The sequence below is a fragment of the Miscanthus floridulus genome, chromosome 17 (genome assembly GCF_019320115.1).
Source record: "Miscanthus floridulus cultivar M001 chromosome 17, ASM1932011v1, whole genome shotgun sequence".
Taxonomy (NCBI): domain Eukaryota; kingdom Viridiplantae; phylum Streptophyta; class Magnoliopsida; order Poales; family Poaceae; genus Miscanthus; species Miscanthus floridulus.
Window position 1 is genome coordinate 102,443,105 of NC_089596.1, and position 23,291 is coordinate 102,466,395.

A 23,291-nucleotide genomic window follows, 5' to 3' on the forward strand; every position below is an offset into this window, starting at 1 on the left:
GGATGGAATACATAATAAGGTGACAAGAGAGGATACGCAGAAGGTAGTGTTCATATCAATCGTCATGCGTGCCGTGTTTGCTCTTAACACGGGCGAAAAGTACACGGGAAGGGCTCATGTCAACAACCTCGATCGATCGATCTCATTCACGCACGCACGCATGTTTCTCATATTTTCCAAATGCATGCATAGAAACATTGGAACTAACAAATAATAGGTTCGGTGCATGCATGCACGCATGTTTCATGTACTTTGCCCGGCGCAGAGAATCCGCCAGACGCCGGCCGGCCGGCCCTGGTTTCCTTCTCACGTATACGGAAGAATTTGTGGTGCCTATACGTGAGGACTAAGCAACATGCCATCATCTACCTACTGTGTATGGAACCTAGCTACCTTTCTTGCTTGCTTGCTTGTGTGTTTCTTACCTTCGTTCTACACACACTGGCTAGATGGTGCGTACGTACTGCTTGTCCCGGCCCAAGCAACGTAATAAGAGAGCGAGGAGAAAAACTAGTGCCTGCAGCTCTCGATCGCCGTCTTGAGATCGAAACCACCGTGATCGTGGATCGAAAAGTAGATGTGTTTGCATGCGCGATGTGGATGTGATGCATGGTACGCTGTCTGTGTACTACCGTCTGGCTGGACCGGGATCAATGGAGAGATCACTGCACTGCGAGACTAGGTAGACAGTGTTGTACGGTGGTGTGTGATCGCGGGTAGCTTTTAACAGGGACAAGCTATCTATCTAGCAGCTTGTAGCTTCCTTCTTTTCTCGCCCTCAGCTCTCTTTCCTTGACCAACCCCCTTTTGTTTGCTGTTCCCTCTCCGATCCCTGTCGTCGCCGTCTCCCTCTCTTTATTTCTCTCACTTCGTCGTCATCGTCGTCGTCTTGTTTTAACCCTGCGGCAGCTAGCACTCCTCCTCTCCGGCCGGGCGCTCTTGTTAGCTTTGTTTAATTGCCTGCTGTCCTCATGGAGATGGAGATGTCGATCTAGATAGTTACTGGTAGTCGTCGCGCGCTTCGTTGTGGATCGAGAAGGAAACTAAGGGTTGTTATTATGACGTGGTGCAATGGTTTCAACGACGTGCGCGCCGCCGTGGAGAGCAGCCTGTCCCCGGCCGCCGCCGCCGTGGGCAAGAAGGCGGCGGCGTCGCTCGCCGTCCTGGTCAAGATGTGCCCCTCCTGCGGCCACCGCGCCCAATATGAGCAGGTACGTAGGCGCCCAATATGCATCACTCTTCCATGTCATGCTGCTTAATTGCTGATGGAGGGCTCGATCGATGAACAAATAATATAATGTGTGGTCGTCAGGAGAGCACGACGATCCAGAACTTGCCGGGGCTGCCGGCCGGCGTGAAGTTCGACCCGACGGACCAGGAGCTGCTGGAGCACTTGGAGGGCAAGGCGAGGCCCGACACCTGGAAGCTCCACCCCCTCGTGGACGAGTTCATCCCCACCATCGACGGCGAGAACGGCATCTGCTACACTCACCCGGAGAGGCTCCCCGGTACGTACGTACCGTATGTTTTGTTTTGGATCTGCATGCATATGCATGATGATCGATCGATCGATGTGCTGCCTGGGATTGCAATAATCAGTGATCATTCGAGCGACCTTACTCTTTATATCATTAATTTCAGGTGTGAGAAAGGACGGTCTTGTCCGGCACTTCTTCCACCGGCCGTCCAGGGCGTACACGACTGGTACAAGGAAGCGGCGGAAGGTGCACAGCGGCGACGGCGACGACGGCGGCGGCGGAGGGGAGACGCGGTGGCACAAGACGGGCAAGACCAGGCCGGTGCTGTCCAACGGAAGGCCCCGCGGGTACAAGAAGATCCTGGTGCTCTACACAAACTACGGCAAGCAGCGCAAGCCCGAGAAGACCAACTGGGTGATGCACCAGTACCACCTCGGCTCCGACGAGGAGGAGCGCGACGGCGAGCTCGTCGTCTCCAAGGTCTTCTTCCAGACGCAGCCCAGGCAGTGCGGCTCCATGGCCAAGGAGGCCGCCGTCGTCTTCCCTGCCGCCGTCGCCGTCACCGGCAGCAGCGACGCATTTATTGCCGGCGGCCATCACCAGGGTGGTGGTGGCGTCCTCAGGGATGCAAACGGCGGAGTCGATCAGTTCTACAGCCCAGGAGCAATGATGGGGTATGACCAGGGGCTCCCACCAAGTAACAGGGCACCTCCTGCCCCTGTTGCGGCTCCCCACTTCATGCCTAACTTTGCTGTGCATGCAGCAAGGGCTAGCTTTGGTCCTTGAATCATCATCTCAAGAATTCAGGACAAGAGATTTATACACATTCTATCAAATTTACCGGCTAAATAGGCATTTAGGAGCAGGTCATCGTGTCATCAGGCCAAACCCCCAGGACCTGAAACTACATCATAATTTCCAAGTTGTGCTGGGACTGTATAAAGATATCATGTTCTTGCCCTCTAACTACGTTCATTTACAAACTCCTCCCTTAAGTTCATTTACGAACTCCGATCCTCCCTTTTAAGGCGTGCAAGGATTTGAGCAAATCTACAAGCTGTATTTTGAGTACTAATTTTCATTGTAATGATCAGGGCTGGATATCAAGCCAAGTACACTTTTTTCGAGCTTTTTTCGAAATTGACATAATCTTTTATATCGTGGTCTCCTGAATTGCTTAAGACCCAACTTCAAGCCAAGCTTAACGAGCCGAGCCTAATGAGCCAAGCCAAAATCGAAAGTCACTCAAAATCAGCTCATTTTTATATTAAAAGAAAAACTATTCAATCGGAGCATTTTTTGGATCGAGCCACCGAGCTGGCTCAACGTGATTTATCAATTACTCCGTTCATATGAAAACAATTCAATGCATACTAAATGACATAACTGCTAGTCAAAGTATTATCCAAACTAAGTGAAATACGCATACTAATTTCAAACCAACATCTTATAGAAAACATGTGAAATGCAAACCTATAGCTGAAGTTATATTAACTTATTAAAAGAAGAAAAAAAAGCTTGGCTCTGCGTAACATGCCCTACATTTTGGAATGAGATCTTTGCTTTTTTGTTACTCGATTATTCAAACCACCCACATATACGAAAAAGAAAAGGCTTATGCTGCTCCGGATATTTCAATCAGTTCATTCCTTCAAGTTTGAACTTCGGCTGGTTCAGTCTCACCAGCCTTCTGTTCTCTACAGTAGCACATAATAAAAGATACGCATTTCAATCACGACTCCTAATTGCAAACTGATACAAGTGCTTGCCGATGATGCATGCTAAAATGAACAACACCATTGGAGAAATACACAAAACCAGAGTTTTAAATTAAGTTACATGCACGTTTCGCTTCAATCTCGATCGTGTCAACTCAAGCTTCACCGCTACAGGAAAGTCTGGAAAGCATAAAGAGTAAGCATACAAGTATTGCTGAGGAACTACTACTTGCCGACGACATGCTTTTCATACAAGGCAACAATATCCTTCTTGTTGGGATTTTTCAACTGGAGGAGTTGAGCACCAAATCCGTGCTTGGTGAGTTCCTGCTTCAGTTTAATCACAGTGAATTTGGTATAGTCTTCGGTTTCTGTCCCCTGCTGACTCCCGTTGTGAGTATCTTCACCAATAAACACAGAACCACCGTCCTCTGTGTGATTGCTCTTGAAAGGGCTGCTTGTGCTTTTTGATCGTTTCCGTCGCCTCACACTATCCTCATCGATATCCATATCGTGTACAGACTCTGTAGCTTCATCCCTTAAGCGCCTTGCAGAGGTCTTGAGCTTGCTATCAAGTGTGGTTTCTTGTTGGAGCATGTCCAGTTTGCCTTGAGTCGCTTGCAACATCAATGACAGGTCCTCTGCCCTCTTATTGGCTTCAGCGCATGCTTCACGTTCTGATGCGAGCAGACCCTCAAGCACTTGAACGGTGCTGGACCTTTGCTGGTTATTCCGCTTCAACATCTCATCAATTTCTTTTTCCCGCTCATCAACACTTCTTTCGAGCAATGCGACCTTGGACACAGCATCCTTCTCTGACTGATGAAGTCTCTCAATCTCTTCGACCATCTTAGCCTTGTCCCTTTCTAGAGCTTCAACCTGTCGCTCCATTCTTTCTATCAGTGCAAGCCTCTCCATTGCGAGCCGTTCAGCTTCCCCCTTATCCTTTTGAGAAGCAGAAGCTTCTGCACGAGCTACATCAGCCAATTCCGTTGCTCGTCTCGCTTCCCTTTCAGCTTCCTTGCATCTAATGTCTGTCTCATCAAACTTTTTGCACTGTGACAGATACTTCTCCTCAAGATGGTTCTTTTCCTGTTCCAGGATCCTGACTTCCTTCTCACGTGACAGAGCTTCACTTCTAATAGACTCCAGGTTATCAGTCAGTGATCTGATCTCCTCCTTCAAAGCCAAAGAATCTGACTCGTGGCTCTTCAACTTTGCTTCAGTGGCCTGAATTTGTTTATTGCAATATGAGATTATGTTGAGAGGTAGGGAGAGGGAGGAGATTGGAGAGAGACATACCTCAAGCCTCGAGATCAAACTTGTAGCATGAATTTCCGTTTGACTAAGTTTTGCATGTAATCTTGAAATTTCCTCTTCCTGTTTATACATAACAAGCAAATACAAAGTGACCAAGAAGCACATAACAAGACTTGGAAGAAAAATAACATTGAATATACCATAATTTTCTTTTCCTGAGCATTGAGAGAGTGTGCGCCATAACATTGAGAGAAAGAGTGCGCGCCATAACATTGAGAGAAATGATTACCTTCTCAGATAGTTGGTTAGCAAGCTCTGCCCTCAAAGCATCTTCCCTCTCTTGCACTTTCTTATTTGTGCGTTCCTGTGCTACAGCCGCTCTCTGCAGAGCTGTTTTGGCCTCGCTAATAGCAACTTCATATTTGCGTCTCCACTCTGATGCTTCCTCTTGAGCAGAATCAGCTTGTTCACGTGTTGCCGACAATCTGCCTTCACTGATACTCACCCTAGACTCCAGAGAAGCAATTTGGGATTTTAACTTACTCTCATCTGCCTTTTGCTGCAGAATACCATGATCATATTTGCTCTTCCAATCATTGCATTCCCGTTTTGCAGTTTCAAGAGAAGAAGACAAGCTCAAGCACCGTTCTTCCAACTTGCTACTCTTGGTCTGAAGTTCAGTTATACGAATAGAGTAGTCCTTCGAAATTTTCTGTTTATCATTCAGAACTTCCTCATAGCGCCTCACGTACTCAGCTCTATGACCCTCACTTGCTTCAAGCTGCTTCCTAAGCAATGCTAATTTATCATCGCTTGAATTGCATTTCAATCTAAGGGCATTCCTTTCAGCATCTATATGCTCCAAATGTCTTCTGAAAAGGTCTAGAACGGGGCCAGCCAAACTGCAGTGATCGTTCCAACAAAAGAATAAAATGATTACGTGAGATAATGAGATAATCATTCCACATCAACCAACAACAGGACAATTGAAGAGGTGAATACCACTGCTGTAAGAATGTGGCTAGCCTTTTCCATTTTACAGGACCATAGGCCGTTGACTCATACTCTGTGAGCAGGCCATCAAGGAGCTGCAGTTAATCAAGTAACAAGGACATTACCATAAACAATAATGAAGGATAAGGTTCTTGACAATTAATTACAGCAGCAAAGAAGTTTACGCTGTGTTACCGTGACTACGTCATCTAACTGTGCATCTGGACGGTTACATACTGCTCGCAGCTTTGATTCCATTTTCTGTACTTTATTTGAACATTGCAAGTCAGCTTCCAGAAAAGCATTCCTTTTGTAGTCCTGCATTCATGTGCTTCAGAGTTAGCCTACCCATGCATAAAGATTGTAATTGACAAGTAATTTACTTCAGCAATTGGCAGGCATTAATCAATGGTTCATGTGGAAGAAAATAGTTAGTGGGCATGATGACTCAAAACCAGTTGATGGTAATAATAACGCCACCTCAAAGGCCTTTTTGAGAGAACTGTGAAGAAGCTTTTCGAATTTTGTACGAGCTGCCCCAGCACCAACAGCAGAAGCATTAAAAGCACTGATAGCCTTTCTCATAGCATCTTCATGTGCTTCTCTCAAAGAGTCCTGCAAACGCCAACAAGACAAAATAAATTCCAGAAAATTCAAATGAGAGCATCCAGCAACTCACTTATTAGCAACCCTACCTCTTCTATATGTTTTTTGTGGTCAAAAGAAGAATTGTAAGTGCCCACAGCAGAATCAAATGCCCTCCGACATTCTGCCTCCTCCACGCTCTGCATAATAAATAAATAAAATAATCAAGATAACTTTAATCCAAAGAGAAACCCGATATCTTAATAATGGTTTAACCGACATAAGCCACATTGCTGTAATTATAATCTTAACCTACCTGCCATGATGAAGATATTGTAGGGACAGCACCACTATTAATGGCATCAAGAAATGATTGCGTCAATCCAGCAAGGATAGGGCCTGTCATTGTACTAGCTCCAAGTTGTTTTGGTCTTGTTCGGTCAAGAACAAATTTCGTGAAAGCATCCAGACCAGATCTGAACTGTGGCCGGAAATTACTCGGCTGCAACATAGAAATTAGGAAAAAATGCATCATTATCAATCTGTTAGAACAATATGATTACGCCAGAACGTGGATTACGATTCTAACTCTTGAAGGGACAAAAATAATTTGTACATGCAGTCAAATTGTTTGAACTTTGGCTATTGGTATCTTATCCATGTGAATATTGAGATAGAACATATAACACAATAAGTATCGATTTGTTTCAAGAGCGCACTTTCATAGAGTTAAATTTACAGGTTTAACAAAAATATCACAATGCATATCAATGATTGAAGTTGTGTAAAAGACTGCCTTCTTGCACTGTACCGTGTAAGTGTATATTATTATTACCATGACAAAAATGTGTAGTTACTGGGAAAATGCACAGAATAATATAGTTTCACTATATATAACAATGTCATGTGGGTACTTGTGTGAATGGAGAGCTTAGGAAAAGTTTGACTCTACCTACGACGTATGATATGTGTTGAGCATTTTAAGTACAAGGCCACCAATAGCAGACATTCATTCTAGTCCAAAGAAGGAAAAAATACTTACAGGAAGTTGATCGAGACGTTGGAGATCTTTCTCATCGTTCACAGGTCGCACAAGTGTAAAGCATTCCCTATCTGGAAAAAGTGCACGGATGGACTCCCGTATCTTCCAGAACAACAAAAGAAGTATAAGGATAGTCCATATATCAAGTTACCTAAGCAGAAGTACATAACTACATTTCACCTATAAAAGTCTACCATACCGCATTCTTTGCAGATACGTCCCTTCCTCCACCTTGAACAGGCCTCAGTGCTAGTTCTAGGTAATCCCGTGGAGTAATTTTTCTGTTGTCTTCTGTCAAATCCAGGTAGAAGTCCTGTAGGAAAGGAAGCACAATGTCATCGCATACCAAAGGTGTCTGATGCATAATAGGGCCTAAGGTCATGTTTGACGAATTATAAGATGACACACAGCTAGGGAACAGTCAAAGCATTCAACATTAACAGACATAATTAATATATCAGGATAAAAGGAATGAAATGTCTTACTCGCAACAACCAAACAAAGACAGGGGAGAACTGCCCAAGTTCAGATGCAGTGGACCTTCCACCTGAGGCCCTGACACGTATGTGCTTTGTCATCTCCGTGACAAGCGAGAGACGATCCAACGCAGCTTCATCTATACCTCCCATCTAGAAAAAGCAGAAGGCTCAGAGGTTAGCGTCCTTCAATATGAAAAAAATACAAGTGAAGCACCTAAGTATCAGTCTTTCCTTCCATGTTCCAAGATGACTAATTAATTCATTCAGAAATATGTACCTGGTTGTAGATGAACATGCTCGATAACAGAACAGCCAAGGAAAATATTTGGATGCTATAGGTCCCCTGCCAAAAGGGAAAGAGTACGAATGAAACAACATTGCAGAAATTACAAACATACGTAGTATTACACAAAAACAACCAAATAAAATCACCAGAAAAGTAAACGATAGTCAACACTCCTCATTGCTGACTCACTCAAAAGTGCGGCTCAGCAAAAAAAAAAAGGTGTAGATCCAATTACAAAATATCATAATTGTTAATTTCAATAAACACATATCATTGTCAATGTCTGAATGATAGGCCGTTAATTCAAGGGTAAGCCGCTAATACATACCGTTTGGTCATAAGCATCAATTCCTTCAGTATCCAACAACACAAGACTGTATTCAGTTCCATCCAGACCAGTTCTCTTCAAAGGCGTACTCCACATCCAAAGTCCCTTGGTGCAAGGACGATGTGTTGAAGCCACTTGAAAACCGCTGCTTCGCCCAAGAAGCTACATAGAGGGCAGATTTTATCAAGTAAGGCAGAGGATTAAACAGAAATAATGCACAATAAAAGAAAATCAACTTATATTAAAGCTGGGTATGGGGTATATAGTAACACAGAAGAGTGCCACCTCATCTCAAATTACTAATACTTTCCAAATTTCATTTCATGGATCCAAATGCGCTTACAGAAGCTGAAAAGCATTAGCGTGCACACTTAAAACCATCTACAAACACAAAAATAGGAAATGGGAAAGTCTAGAATCTAGAACCTAGCCAAAGGGCGCCTAGCTCAAACGGTTAGGTGACCCAGCGGCACTCCTCAGGTCCTGGGTTCGACTCCCCGTGGGGACGAATTTCAGGCTGAGGTTAAAAAAATCCCCTCGCCCGTCCCCATGTGCCAAAGCGCAGTGGAAGGCTCCGGCCCGGTTCTCACAGGGTTATGGCACCTCCTGCGTCAGGATGGGGGCGGGGGTTTGGGGGTTTTCTCGATCTGTGTGAGAAGATCTTCTTCTTAAAGGGAAACCCAGGGGCCGTCATAACCCCCAGCAGGTCGAGTTTTTTTAGAATCTAGAACCTAGAATATCAGGAAGCAACAGAAATTTTCCCATACTTTAATTAAAACCACAAAATTCCTGAAGACATTTAAAGACTTCATGCCAGTATATGCCATTTAAAATTAAAAGTAATCTTCACTCCTTGTCAATTTGTGTCACACATTCCCACCTCACTTTTACAAGCCTAAATCAAATCACTGTTTCAACAGCGAGTTGAGGCCCATAGTGATGTTTAACCAAACTTATGTGTTCCTATTTCCTACATTTTTTCACATCCTACATAGTGTGGTTCTTGAACATAGGCACCGAAGAACTGCTAACCAATGACTTGTGAAGCTTTTGTCAATTATTATTGTCGCACAATCTCAAGCAATTCTCCGTATGATTTTGCAGAATCCTATGCTTAAAGCACTAACCATGCATGCAAATGTAACGTTCATATGATTCCAAAATATAAACAAGGTTCACCAAACTAGTTGCACGATGACAACCATACTAATCCTCAAAAGGTGAGAACACACCTACAACCAAAAACCCAATACTCCTACAATCAAGGCAAAGCATTCACTTCCTAATAAAAGTGTAATACACTATTCTAATACCACGATATATCACAATCCTATAAGGTGGCCAAACTGTAGTTTAAGTGCATCAACTTCGTTTGGAACACTGATTTTGCTAACAAAAACCACACACCTAATGTATGAACAGAACTTTTCACCCTTAACCATTTCATCAAGAATTAAGCCACCCACATTGCTTAATCCTTAAATTTCAATTCCCTTTCTCTGAAAGTTGCACGCATGTTGAGTTCTAGTAACATAATGCTTCTGACAAACACATTGTCAACCCGCAACATATTTCCAAATTGCGGGCAAAAGCTACAATTCCACCAGTAAATAAACCCTAGAATCCAAGATGTTACCTAACAAACCCTACAAAACAAGTTGCAAAAACTATCACTTGAACTTTCAAAGGTCCGCACGAAGCCCCCAAATAAACCAGCCGGGCATATATTATCTCAGAAAAATGAACGCCGAAACCCTAGTCGCGCACCGCACCACCGATGCGCGAACCCAGGCGGCGTTACCCAAAAACCTAAGCTCGCCCCGTCGCGCGCCGTACCTGGTTGAGGATGAAGCTCTTGCCCTGGCGCGCGCGGCCGCAGACGGAGACGACCCCGACGGGGCCCTTGACAAGCTGCAGCGCCGCCACCGCCTCGGGGTCCATCACGAACTTGCCCTTCTCGTCGCAGTACGCCAGGCGCAGCGGGCGCGCGGGACCCGCGGCCGCGCCGCCGTCCTCGCTCATGGCGGGGGCCGCGTCGCTGGCGCTGGGGCTGGCGCTCCCCCCGCGGAGGCCCAGCATCTGCAGCATCGCGAGGTCGCCGCCGACGGCACGGGTCCCGTGAGCCTGCGTTTTCTGCTTTCAAAAATGTGGAGAGGGAAAAAGAGAATCGGCCAATCGGGGATCACGAATGCCCTCCCTCGAAAGGCTTAAGGAAAAGCGCCGAAGCGACGCGGTTGCTTGGCGGCGGATGGAGTCGGTCGGTTCCCGCCGCTGCGCTGGAACGGCGCGGGCCACGCGGCTGCCTTAGTGGGCTTCACGCCCTGCGTCCCTGTGCTGAGCTGGACCGTTGGGCCTTGGTCGGTGCAGAAAGCAGGTCGGTGCTGAGCAGTGAGCTGGACTTGTTTTTCTATTCCATCTTTTGTCTTTAACAATGAAGTGAATGAGGCCATGTTTAGTTGCCCCAAATTCCAGAATTTAGCACTATGCAAAAAGAAGATTCTCCATCACATCAAATTTGCGGTACATACATGGAGTACTATATGTTGACGAAATCAAAAACTAATTACACAGTTTGGTTGTACTTTACGAGACAAACGTTTTGAGTCTAATTAGTCAACGATTGAACAATTATTACCAAATAAAAACAAAACGCTACAGTAGCTACAGTACCGACCCGAATCAGCCGGCGCCAATTCGGTGGCCGAACTAAACGCGGCGTGAACCAAGATTTGGTTCTTGCCGCGAGAATTAAATGTTTGTTTGTAAGTCAAGGTCGTGTTTAGATGCCCACTGAATCGGCGCCGCCGAATTTGGTCGGTACACTGTAGCTATTGTAGTGTTTTGTTTTTATTTGGTAATAATTGTCCCATCGTTAACTAATTAGGCTCAAAACGTTCGTCTCGCAAAGTACAACCAAACTGTGTAATTAGTTTTTGATTTCGTCAACATTTAGTACTCCATGCATGTACCGCAAGTTTGATGTGACGGGGAATCTTCTTTTTGCATAGTGCCAAATTCTGAAATTTGAGTGAACTAAACATGGCCCAAGTTTTTGTTATAAGGATTGCAAGTCAATTTTAGAGGCGTTAATGAATGATTGTACTGTCCTTTGTCGTCATGACTCATCACCCTGAGCAATGTATATCATGTATATATATATATATATATATATATATATATATACTACCATATAGCTAGCTACAAAATAACTTATTCTGTAGCCACTTTGAGTTACGGTAATTACTATGTTAATTTATGAGATTATAGTAACTCCTTACTAAGTGGTTTACTATAACGTTATGGTAAATATCTCCATGTGTTACAGTAACCCAACTATCGTAAATATGTATTGACATTATCGTAAATTAGTATATAAAATTATCGTAAATGAAGGTGGCTACAGAATAACTTATTTTGTAGCCGGCTACTGAATATATATATATATATATGAAACCTTTTGTCTTCAAGTCATAGTCCAAGTTTTTTTCCTTTTGCGAATTAGTCATAGTCAAAGTTTCTTCCTTAAACTACAAAAGTGGATATGATCTCCCTCTAGATAGGTCGATTTCAATGTAGTTTGTCATTTTTAATTTTTAAAAACTCTGACAAACATATAATAGGGTTTTAAACAACCAAAAATATCTCCAAGTTTCTAAATATTTCAAGAAAATGGTAAAAATAGATTGGGACACGTAAAACCTAAATAAAATATTAGAAATCAGGAAGGCCATAGAAGGAAGAGATATTCGTTTTTGGGCAATACGGGTAAGTAAAAAAAGAGACCATGGAAGGAAGACACAGTTTTTCGAAAGCCATACATGTAAATATCTCTTAAAGTTAAAGGAGGAAACCTGGACGCAAAATTGATAAACCTCAGAGACGGGGGCACGGTCAATACGATCAAGATGGGCCTTGAAAAGGGTGCCAGAACTACTAGTCGTATTTTCTTCGTGGTCCTCTCTGGACTTCACAATTTGATCCATGGGCCGCTTTAGCCTTCTATCACGAAGTCTTGGGCGGCCTCTGCTGTCTGTCTGTCAGGAACCAGAAAGGCGAAATTCCATTCAGGAACCACTATTATGCTCCACAAAGCACCCAGCGCTGCACATATCATCAGATCATCTCTAAACGGATCCTACTAGTAGCAAGCAATGCTTGCGTCTGAAAATACGTCTTCCGGGTGTAGGAGTACTACTAGTAGCATTTCTGCAGACAGCGCACCTGTTGACGAGCACGTCCACTATTGGTTCGCCGTATCTGCAAAGCAAACCTGTCTGAATCACAGGCACGTCCCATCCATACCAGATTAGCAAAAGCTGATCTCTGATGGCTCACGTGGCCGTGCCAGAATTGCACTGCCGTTCCCTCTTTTGTGCGACGCCGTTCGCGACAGAATCTTACAGGCGCCGCTTGGTCGGACGGATGCGACCACGCCCGTTCTTCCTTAAAAAAGAAAAAAAGAAAGAAAAACAAATTGCAGCAGCGGCTGTTGTAGAACTTTCAACTCAACCAGTCTTGCATTTTATTTTTATCTGCTGTCAAAGATTCTGAAGATTAATTGACGATGCTACTTCTTCAGCCACTAGTACTGATTAAAGCATAGAAACACTGTATCTGTCTGAACCCAACAGTTCAGCAGGCAAGCACCAGAGAAAGTGAAACAGCAAGCAAATGCTGTAGCAAGTGGGTTTGCAGTACCGATTGGAGACAAACGGCGACAGCGCCGAGCTGTTTTACAAGGGGACACTAGAGTAGGAGTATATTTGATTACTAGTTGATCCTTATAAGCCGGGAAAGTGAAGTGTGTAGTAGGCCAATATTGGAAAGGAGGTGAAAGCAAGATGCTACCGAACAAAAGGTTCAGCTGAAAAGGAAAAAAAATTCTCAAAGCATGCAGCTGAAAAGGAAAGTGAAGTGTGTAGTAGGCCAATATTCCTAGAGCACTTACCTCCCTTCACACACCTCAAGCCCTCCTGCTTATAAGTGATAACAAGTAGAGTAGTACGAGAAAAAGTTTAACCTAGCTTAGTTAGATTGCTACGTTTCGTTCGTCCGAATTTTCCATTTTTAGCTTTTTTTTTTAGTTTTTCACAAATACGTCTCTGGATAAAAGATTTCAGAATCTGGACTTTTAGCTTGGCGCTATCGATGCTGACGTCGAGATAACACGTCTCGACGTCAGCGTCCCTGACACCGAGCTCTTGGGCTCGAGACCCACGTGGAGGTGACATGGCAGGGAGCTCGGCGCCAGGGTGAATGGCGCCGAGCTTGTGTTTTAACCTCGGCTCCAACCTTCCTGCCCGAGCCTTCTTCCTCATCTTTCTCCTCCCTCTCGGGTTTTTTCTCTTTCCACTTCGCCCTACCTCACGAATCGGCATATTGGATCTTGAAAACTTTGATTTGATTTGTAGCTCTTCGAGAGCAAGGTATCATCGCTCCACTCCTAGTTTTTTTTCGTATCGATACGATATATATTAGTCGGATTTTTCAACCTAAGAATCGTCATTACTTAGGGTTTCATTCTATCCCTCAATATTTGTATTATACAACCGTAGGATGATGTCAATACGTGGAAAAGCTAGCAAACCTAGGCGCATGTAGTTATGTTATGGGTTTATTATTGTGCATCAAATGGGAAACCCTAGGTTTAGGGTTTAATGTTAATTGCTTCCGGTTCTTAGAACGAAATTCGTTGTATTGTAGTTATAATTCTCATTGATATTTATTTGTAATGTTTTATTTATGTTTGTTAAATTATATCCATTTTGTTAGATGCAAGAAATGTTTCGGGAGGAGTTTTGACGAAAACGGGGTCGTCCTCGAGAATTATACCCCGACGCATCTAGCAAAGATGCCTCCGTCCCTCCTGACCTCCCTGTCCCTAACTGTGACCGTGGTTTTTTGGTCCATGTTTTTCAATCAAAACATCCGGACACAGCGACACTGTGCTTCTACACATGCAGTCGTTTTAATATAAGAAATTATTTCTACTATCTTTTTTCTTTATTTGTGTAAGTATGCTACTAATTAAGACACTGTAGCTTGTTTGGATGTGTAAATAAGATAACAACTACATACAGAGATACAGTGTACTAACTAAATAGTTTGGTCTTATTTAGTTAACTAAATATGTAACTACCTATCTAAGTAGCTATCTAACTATATCTATGTACCTATGTATCTATGTTTCTATCTATCTACATATATATATCTCACTAGATCACTAACTAAATTAACTACCTAAGTCATCACATTAACTAGTAAATAACAAATACCAACTAAGTAAGTATATTGTATATTCACAATTTTTACATTTGCAACAACTAATCCGCGGACGTCGGCACGGGCAGCCAATTAGGCGAGGCCGGGCGTGGGCGGCACGGCACGGCGCGGGCGCGACGTGGCCACGGCGCGGTCACTGCACGGCGGGCACGGCGCGGCGCGCGCAAGGCGGGCGTGGCCGGCGGTGGCACGGGGCCGGCGCAGCGCGACGCGGGCGAGGCGTGGGCGCGTGGCCAGCGTGGCCGCGGCCGAGGAAACGGGGAAGGGCAGCCGGCGCAGGCACGGGCAGCGCCGCGGGCTCAGGGATGGCGCGGGGCCGGCGTGGCCGTGGGGTGGGCTCGGTGGCGACGCGGCGCAGGCGGCCGGTGGCGGGCTCCGACGAGGGTGAGGGCGAGGCCACGTGGGCTCAGGTGGCCAGTGGCGGGCTCCGGGCGCGACGGCGACGGTGCTCTGCTCGCCTCGAGCGAGGGAGATGCGAGAGGGAGAGAGAGGGGGAGGAAGAGAGAAAGGATTAAGGCCCATACATAATTAAGGCTCGACGCCATTCACCCTGGCGTCCTGACGCCGAGACGTATTAGCTCAGCGTCAACATCGATGACGCCAAATTAAACATCCAGATTCTAAAATCTTTTCTCTAGGAAAAATCGGTTCGTTCGTGGGAGCAAAGCTAGATTGATATCTGTGCTGGTTCTGTAGACCCCTGAACCCTGGTGCTATGCATTTGCATGTTATGCTTTATTGATTCATGATTATAGTACTTGCATTCAGCTGTTCCTGAATTCATTCCGATAAAAGGAGAACTGTTCCTGAATTCGATTCTCTTTTTCAGTTGACCTTTGGTTATTCAACAATTTTTTAACGAACATTTCTTTAGGAATTGTCCTGGTGAAAAACTCTATCTGTCACCTCGAAAATTCGGGTGTTTTAGAGAAATTCCACAGGCAAATTAAAGATGTTGTAAGAATATGGATGAAATGTTATTTCCCACGATTGATGTTCAGTTACATCGATTTTATCTAAAAATTATACTAAAACAATTACCGTAACTCTAGTAAAAGTCTGAGTACAAACCTAATATAAGTTGACAGTAAATAAAATTGAGGCATGGGAAAGCAGATTTTCACATGAATCTTAGTTTTATTCACTTCCATGTATACTAGTATCTAGGAAGAAGAAACTAAAAGAAATCAAACGTTGGAGAGAGGATTTCCAACAGCAAAACTGTTTCTTTAATAGTGAAATACTACCAGTACAGGACACCTATAAGGTGTTCCATACAAGCATGCTGCTGCCTTGCATTGGCCGTATGTCATCAAAACACTCCATCCGAAAAAAAAGGCCACTCAAAACACTTGGATTAAGAATATCCCATAGCAGATGGAACCAAGCGAAGCAACACACGGGCTGAGGTCTCGTTTAGTTGGCGATTTTTTTTGAAAATGGTACTGTAGCACCGTCGTTGTTATTTGGTCATTAGTGTCCAATCATAGTCTAATTAGGCTTAAAAGATTCGTCTCGTGAATTTCGTCTAAACTGTGTAATTAGTTTTATTTTTTATTTATATTTAATGCTTTATGTATGCGTCCAAAGATTCGATGTGATGGAAAATCTTGAAAAAATTTGTAAAATTGAGAGAAACACATAGCGGACGCATGGACCGCTACAAATAATTATGCCGAGCAAGAAGACTACTGCTCTGGATGGACACGAATTCACTGGCCAATTGGCCGATCATCAAGCCGTCGAGGAGAAGACGACCCACGCTGCAACCATTATTTTCCCCCACCGTCGGCCCCGATCGACGCGTCTTAAATGGCGAAGATCGGGAGAGCAAGTGCGTTTGGGTCTTCTCGATCAGAGATGCATCGTGCATGCCAGACTCCCAGAACGAACCAACTCTGCTGCTGTACCTGTGATAGAGGCAGTAGAGTACTAGTAGTACTCCTACGATATTGGTGAATGGGTGTAGTAGAAGTATACGCCCCGTTCGTTTGAGTTTTGTTTGGCTTATAAACCATGACTGAAAATACTAGTTTAGTGTAAGAAAAAAATAATGTTCGTTGACTGATAAACCATGACTTATAAGATATGGTTGAAAGTACTAATTTGGTGTGAGAGAAAAATACTATCTAATAAGTCATGGCTTATAAGCCAAATACGATCAAACGAACCTGTAGCGATACAGTTTGGTCAGTGAAATGGTTGCGTGTTTCTTCCATGCATGTCCCAGGAAATCCGTGCTCTGGGTTTTGGGCCTCATGAGAACGTTGCCAGTAATCTGGATTAGTTAGGGCCTGTCTGGTCTAGGCATAAGCATAGCACAGGATATGCGTGTCCCAGTCCTTGCACCGAGTAGGTAGACAGATTAGAGAAGCAGATCAATGTATAATGCTTCATCATCACTGCCATCACTACGGTGGTCACCGCCTCACCGGCCTGTGTTTGATGCTGCGTCCCTGGTTCCTTTTGGCTTTCATTATATATAAGCTGGGCAGAGCGGAGCCAGAGTGGGGATACAAATGAAGCAATGAGTGAACTGTGAACGTCTTTTTATCCCGGCTCCAGCATCTGATAAAGCTAAAAGTGCGTGCATTAGCCAAGGAGCCTTTTCCTAAGCCGGGTATCGGTCCGGAATCATGAAGCCGGCTGCAGCTGGGGTGGTTACCAAAGCTTGCATTAGCCAAGGAGCCTTTTCCTATGGCTTCATTTGGCTTGCTAAAACTTGACTGAAATTGATTGAAAAATACTGTTCTGACTGAATTATTATGAAAAAAATACTGTTCCGACTAAAAAAACAAGCTGGTTTCTAGGTAAACCAAAGGGCCGAAACATACCTGCGTGCCTAACTCTTTGGGTGGGGTCAGAACACAATGGCGAGCTTAATCGCCAAGCGTTCATAAGCACGTACGCTCAAACTGAATAAGCGGATCGGCAAAACTTTTACTCTATAATAGTTTAGAAATGCTATAAACCACACATGTGTTTTAGCACAAAAAAAACACATGGATTTTTTTATATCTATGATGTCTGGGCCCACGTGTCATAACAAACACATAAATACCTCTGCGATCTGCGATTTGTTCTTTAATAGAAAAAAAATATTTCTTATGATCTGTGATCTTGTGATTTGTGATTGTCTGGAGATAGAAGAAGGCTGTAGGCTGAAGGTAGAAGAAAGACGGAGGCTATTGGATCTTAATCCTTTAATATAAAAAATTTATGTATTAAAACCGCATAAAACATATGATTGTGTGATAGCCAGACTTAGCTAGCGGCAAAATAGAGAGGCGTTGCATTTCGTGGTCTCGTGGATCTCCTGCGGGCAACTACAAAATCGAGCTGTTGGTAGTATATATGGCCTTCTCTAGTTTCTCCTTAAAAGTTTATACGTTATTCTATTGAATATTTAGACATATGCATATATTATTAAATATAGACTAAAAAATAATTAATTGTACAAATTACGACTACTCTGCCAGACAAATCTTTTAAGCTTAATAAATCCATGATTTGATAATATGGTGCTACAAAACATATGTATTAATGACGGATTAATTAGACTTAATAAATTCGTCTCGTGGTTTACTGACGAATTCTATAATTTATTTTTTATTAATATCTGAACACCATATTCAATACCTTCGTGTAACACCCGACATGACACTCCGACACTTTATCCCTGGATTTAAACCGAGTGCATAAATTGTTTCCGTGAAGCAACTTTGCCACTTTGGTGACTTTGACAGGTACTAGAAAGATGCTCCTTTTGCGTAAACTAGTTTATGCATCCATCGATCAGCTCACATCTTTTTTCGCTTTTGCGGCCGGTCCTTAGGCTTCCGCAGCCTCTTTCTCCATGTAGGCATGCACTATACTGTATATAGCTGTGCGCATAGCCCTCCAGGCTAACAATGCTATAGCCCTAAATTGCGCAGTAGAGTGATCCAATCGTACTCCTTTTCCACTAGGATCCAGTTTAGTTTCCTCCCAAAATACTAAACTTTTTAAGTTTCCTCGTCACATCGAATCTTTAGACATATGTATAAAGTATTAAATATAAATAAAAAATAAAACTAATTACACAGTTTAGACGAAATCCACGAGACGAATCTTTTAAGCCTAATTAGACTATAATTGGACACTAATTATCAAATAACAACGAACTGCTACAGTGTCATTTTGCCAAAAAAAAAAAATTTCGGCATCTAAACAGGCCCTAGGAGAACTCGAATGGTAACGGCTTCGACACGACGACCCAAGTCTCCTTGGTGCCAGCAGAGTCCACACATACCACCAGTGTAGGAGTAGAAGCCTATGCTAACGCTAGAGAGGAGGATCCTTTTACTCGTCACAAATCACTGCCCAAAAGAGATCGAGCACTACTGATGGCGCAGCGTGCATGCAGCACCAACGACGGCCTCCCTGTTCTATCCTCGTCTATTCATTGTCCTAGGTTGCCGTGTCCTTCGGGCATCCACTCTCCGAAGAAGCGAGACATGCCGGGCCTGAGGGCGTCCCCAACGGGTCGACGACGTCGCCGGCTCAGCCCAACGTGGAAGAAAGAGAGTTTCAAAAATTATCATCCCGTTCGTTTGCTCGTAAACGATCGTAAATTTTCAGTCGGGAATAGTATTTTTCTCTCACACCAAACCAGCCAGCAGTAAATAATCCACGATACGATACGGCCTCCCGAACAGGCTACATCTCGCTAGCGAGCCAACAGTCGCTAGGCTCGCATCGCACTCTTCCAGGAACCGCTTAGTCTCTGCTCTCTTCTGATCTTTCGCTTAAGGGGGTGTTTGGTTCCTACAGGAAAATTTTAGTCCATGTCCCATCGAATGTTTGGACACATGCATGAAGTATTAAATATAGACGAAAAAAATAACTAATTGTATAGATTGTGGCTAATTTGCGAGACGAATTTTTTAAGCCTAATTAGTCCATGATTTGACAATGTTGTGCTACAGTAAATATGTGCTAATGGCGGATTAATTAGGCTTAATAAATTCGTCTCGTAAATTAGTCTCCATCTATGTAATTAGTTTTATAATTAACTCATATTTAGTTCTCCTAAATAGCATCCGAACGTCTGATATGACATGGACTAAAATTTAGTCCAGGAAACCTAACACCCTCTAAATACATGGATGTCAGCATTTTTTTTTTTTGTCTAAGCCACGTCAGCCAGCGACTTCGCTGGTACCGCTGGGGACGCCCTAAAAGCTCTCACATGTGCAGTGCAGTGCATCAGTAGCAGCTCGTATCTTTTTCTGTACTACAGCAAGCAGCCAGTGGTACCATGCATGCATCTTCATACTACTCTCCAGATATACTACGTACTGTTCGACGTTATATTACTTCGCCTCCTTGCAACGGCATCAAAAGCCTCTGATGTGCCATTAACCGCCTTAATGCCGCCCGCAGCCGCAGCCAGGTCTGTCGTCTGAGCCAGCCGACTGATAGCGAGCGAGATCTTTCGCCGACGATTCTCCCGGCAGTCCGCAGTCTGATTTATGGCGACGTATTCATGGTGACCCCACGACGGTGGACGCGTACTGCTGATCCGCCCGGCCGCGCGCCCGCCAGCGGATCGCACGGAACCGGCGGGCGGTGGACGTACGCGTCGGTCTGATCGCGGTCTCCCCCCTGCCTAGTGGGGTGGTTTGCGTGTGCTCCCTCCGTTGTTTGCCCGGGCCGGGGACATGGGGATCTGTAAATAAAACCAGAACGACGTGTCGATCGTGTGCACACGTTACCTGAAAGTTTTCCCGCTCTTGTCCCTACTTCTAACAATGATCATGGGATCCGTCTGGCGAAGTTGGGTTCTGGGACCACAAGAATTCGCACGCCGCAGCGCCCGCGGGCGAGGATTTTTCACCCTGGTTGGTGGGTGGCCGTCGCTGTGCGTGTCGTCGTCCGCGTCTGTCTGACTGTTTTCACGTTTCTGGCCAAGATTCTGCCGCCCCGAAATCCCCCCCCCCCCCATTGCTTTTGCTTCAGCCCTCACAGTCACAGCGGGCGTTGTGCGGTGAGCCCGAGCCGGTGACAAGTGCCGAGCAAGAAAAGGCAGCGTTGGGCGTGGATGCCTGCGACATAAAAGTGCTTTGTCACCATCTCACGGCCAGGTGAAATTTTCGTATTTTGGTCTTTTTGAAAATAATTTTTAGAAAAATACCAACGTCAAAATATTTTTTGAAAATAGACCATTTTTAGGCGTCTTAGCACATGACGCCGAGATATGAGGCTCGGCGTCGTGTCACTCAACGCCGAGGTATTGCCACGTCACGGACGACCGGGGTCGTCGTCGACACGTTGGCGCGTGGCTCCGAGACGTCGGCGTCGTGTCAGCCGACGCCAAGTCCCCAACCTCGACGCGGTTGGACTGCGCGCCGAGCTCTGGCCCCATCCGGAGCGCGGCCCAGGCGGCCCAACAAAGCACGGTGGCCCAGAAGCTCGGCGTTGGGTCACTTAACGCCGAGCCTCCAGACCTCGGCGTGACCCGACTCAACGCCGAGGTCTGGACCCTTTAGGCCGCACCGAGGCCCCCTTCTTCTTCTTCCCTCCCCTCCTCCATTCCTCCATGGCCCCCACGAAACTCTAACCTCCAAAATCGACCCCCGGTGTCCGGATCTTGTCTCCCGAAGCTTCCTCGAGGTAATGGTCTCTACTCTTATTAGTATAACTCGTTAGTCGAAGAGGAATCGTTGAGAAAGATTTTCCATTTGAATCATGCAAATAGGATCGCAACATATACCAAATGGTTTGGGTCGGCGTTTACGTGTTGGGCTGAGGCTCGGCGTTGAGTAGGCCCACGCCGACCCTAGGGTTTGGCTCCGCCGTGTGTGAGGTGGGCTGAGGCTCGGCGTTTAGTCGTCCCACGCCGACCCTAGGGTTTGGCTCAGCCGTTTGCGAGTTGGGCTGAGGCTCGGCGTCGAGTCGGCCCATGCCAACCCTAGGGTTTGGCAACGGCCGTGGCCCGGTTTAGGCCGAACCTCGGCGCTTAGTCGTAACACGCCGAGGTTCATGGCTCGGCGTCAATTTACCGCACGCCGAGCTTGGGCACCTTGGCGCTTCGACACAAGGGTTTCCAGTATGTACCAGGGTTCGGCGTGAAATGACTAAACGTCGAGGTTGGGCACCTCGGCGCTTCGATGAAATGTTTTCCAGTATGTACCAGGGGTCGGCGTCCAATGACTAAACATCGAGCCCCTGGGTTCACCAAAATATATCATCTCTTCTTTGATTTGCTTCACTATTGCCCACTACTCTAATCAGCCGACGATGACCTTGTGCCAACAACGGACCTGAGCTCGCTAGCTCCCCGACTCTCCTAAGCCGCTTCGTCCCCTTTGCGTGCTTGCCATGTCACCGTGGATCCAACAGAGGTTGATCGTAACATGGAGGATGGGGATGATGACACCCCTTCTTCCTTGTGAGTTGCGACTGAGGCCCTTAATAGCTGGAAACATGAAACATGGCGACGTTCCACACATTCACATAACACATGACCACACCGACAGACACATTCATTCAACATCCATACATACATAAGGTCCAACACATTAAGCATCCAACATAGTCCAACACATTCAACATCCAACATAGTCCATACATATGCTTCATCAATCAACAAACATAGTCCAAACATAGTACAAGGTCCAATGCATACATAGTCCATGCACAAAATAAAGCATATGAAGTCTTTGGATCTTTTATCGCTCCTTGTACCTTAACGTGGACGGCGAGCGTAACGCTTTCCCCTCCCAAACGGATAGGTACCTGGAGTGTACCTGTCCACTGGTCTGAGCGTCCTATGTGAACGTCCAGAACCGGAGGGGCCTTGAGTTCCTTGGGGTGCATCTCCAAGCTGGGACATGCCAATCTCATCATACTCATGGTCATAGTACTCTCCCTGTCCTTCATCATCTTCATCATCATAATGACCATGTCCTTGACCACCCTCTGTAGTAGTTGTTGCACCATGTGAAGAAGAAGTCCTGCCACCATGTGCACCATGTGAAGATGAAGTCCCTCCAACATGTGCAGTAGAAGGTCCAGCACCAAGCTGTTGTGGGACTGCCACAACCGGGGAACGTCTACATCCAAGGCGTGCAGCTACCTTTCGTAGGCGATGCATGGCACGCTGCATTTTGAAAGCACTATTAGTAAGTGGGGTTGGTCGCAAAACTATATAAAGATGTAACATCAACTGAATGAGAGGAGACTACCTGAATGTGATGTCGTAACATGGAGGCCTCATCAGGATCACCCACAGGAATCATCAATGCCCTTCCTTGGTCGGCCACTGTCCTCATTATCTCCATGCTCTATGCAACAAAAACAATAATTTAAGTCTCCATCACAGTAAAGACCTCAGAGATAGAAATAGTTGTATCACTCACAGCTCTGGCTAACACAGGGGCGATCTCAACTTGCCTGCCTTCTTGGGTAGCTTGGTCATATGGGTTGTTGCCCTCATCCTCACTCGCAATGTCAGCAATGTCTTGCTCCGTCCAAGCGGGTCTCAATTGAAGCCTTGTTCGTTGACCAAACCAAACAAGGTAATCATGGAATGCCTTGTCACGATGGACGGCGTGGATGCCCATGTTGTTCTGCTCCATCAACATCCACTCATCAATATAGCGCTGGTGCTTCAGCTGCCAGTTGGTGATCTTCTTATTTTTTTGTCTGTTGAGCCTGCAAATTTTACACCAAATCGGCAATATGAAGGCCTACTCAATGATTCTTTCATGTGAAACGAACAAAATATTGTATGTTACGTACTTGTGGAGCTGCCAATCGGTGGAGAAATCATCGGATCATCGGGCGGAGAAGGCTGC

General features: G+C 45.2%; 2 protein-coding genes across 2 annotated transcripts; one reads left to right on the top strand and one right to left on the bottom strand.

Annotated features, from left to right (window-relative positions):
• The first annotated feature begins 995 nt into the window (after nucleotides 1–995).
• LOC136517249 (NAC domain-containing protein 73-like) lies at nucleotides 996–2,604 on the top strand. The gene is made up of 3 exons (XM_066510786.1): nucleotides 996–1,211; nucleotides 1,313–1,508; nucleotides 1,642–2,604. Exons 1-3 carry the CDS (start codon nucleotides 1,059–1,061, stop codon nucleotides 2,262–2,264), a joined length of 972 nt encoding a protein of 323 aa, XP_066366883.1. The 5' UTR covers nucleotides 996–1,058; the 3' UTR covers nucleotides 2,265–2,604.
• A 504-nt stretch (nucleotides 2,605–3,108) lies between these two features.
• LOC136517425 (uncharacterized) lies at nucleotides 3,109–10,382 on the bottom strand. Its single transcript, XM_066510986.1, has 14 exons — nucleotides 10,006–10,382; nucleotides 8,170–8,331; nucleotides 7,833–7,898; nucleotides 7,562–7,705; nucleotides 7,276–7,389; nucleotides 7,077–7,178; nucleotides 6,351–6,536; nucleotides 6,145–6,234; nucleotides 5,930–6,064; nucleotides 5,645–5,767; nucleotides 5,459–5,544; nucleotides 4,746–5,358; nucleotides 4,499–4,576; nucleotides 3,109–4,426 (listed from the first exon to the last, which is right to left on the bottom strand). Exons 1-14 carry the CDS (start codon nucleotides 10,255–10,257, stop codon nucleotides 3,422–3,424), a joined length of 3,156 nt encoding a protein of 1,051 aa, XP_066367083.1. The 5' UTR covers nucleotides 10,258–10,382; the 3' UTR covers nucleotides 3,109–3,421.
• Nucleotides 10,383–23,291: the final 12,909 nt, after the last annotated feature.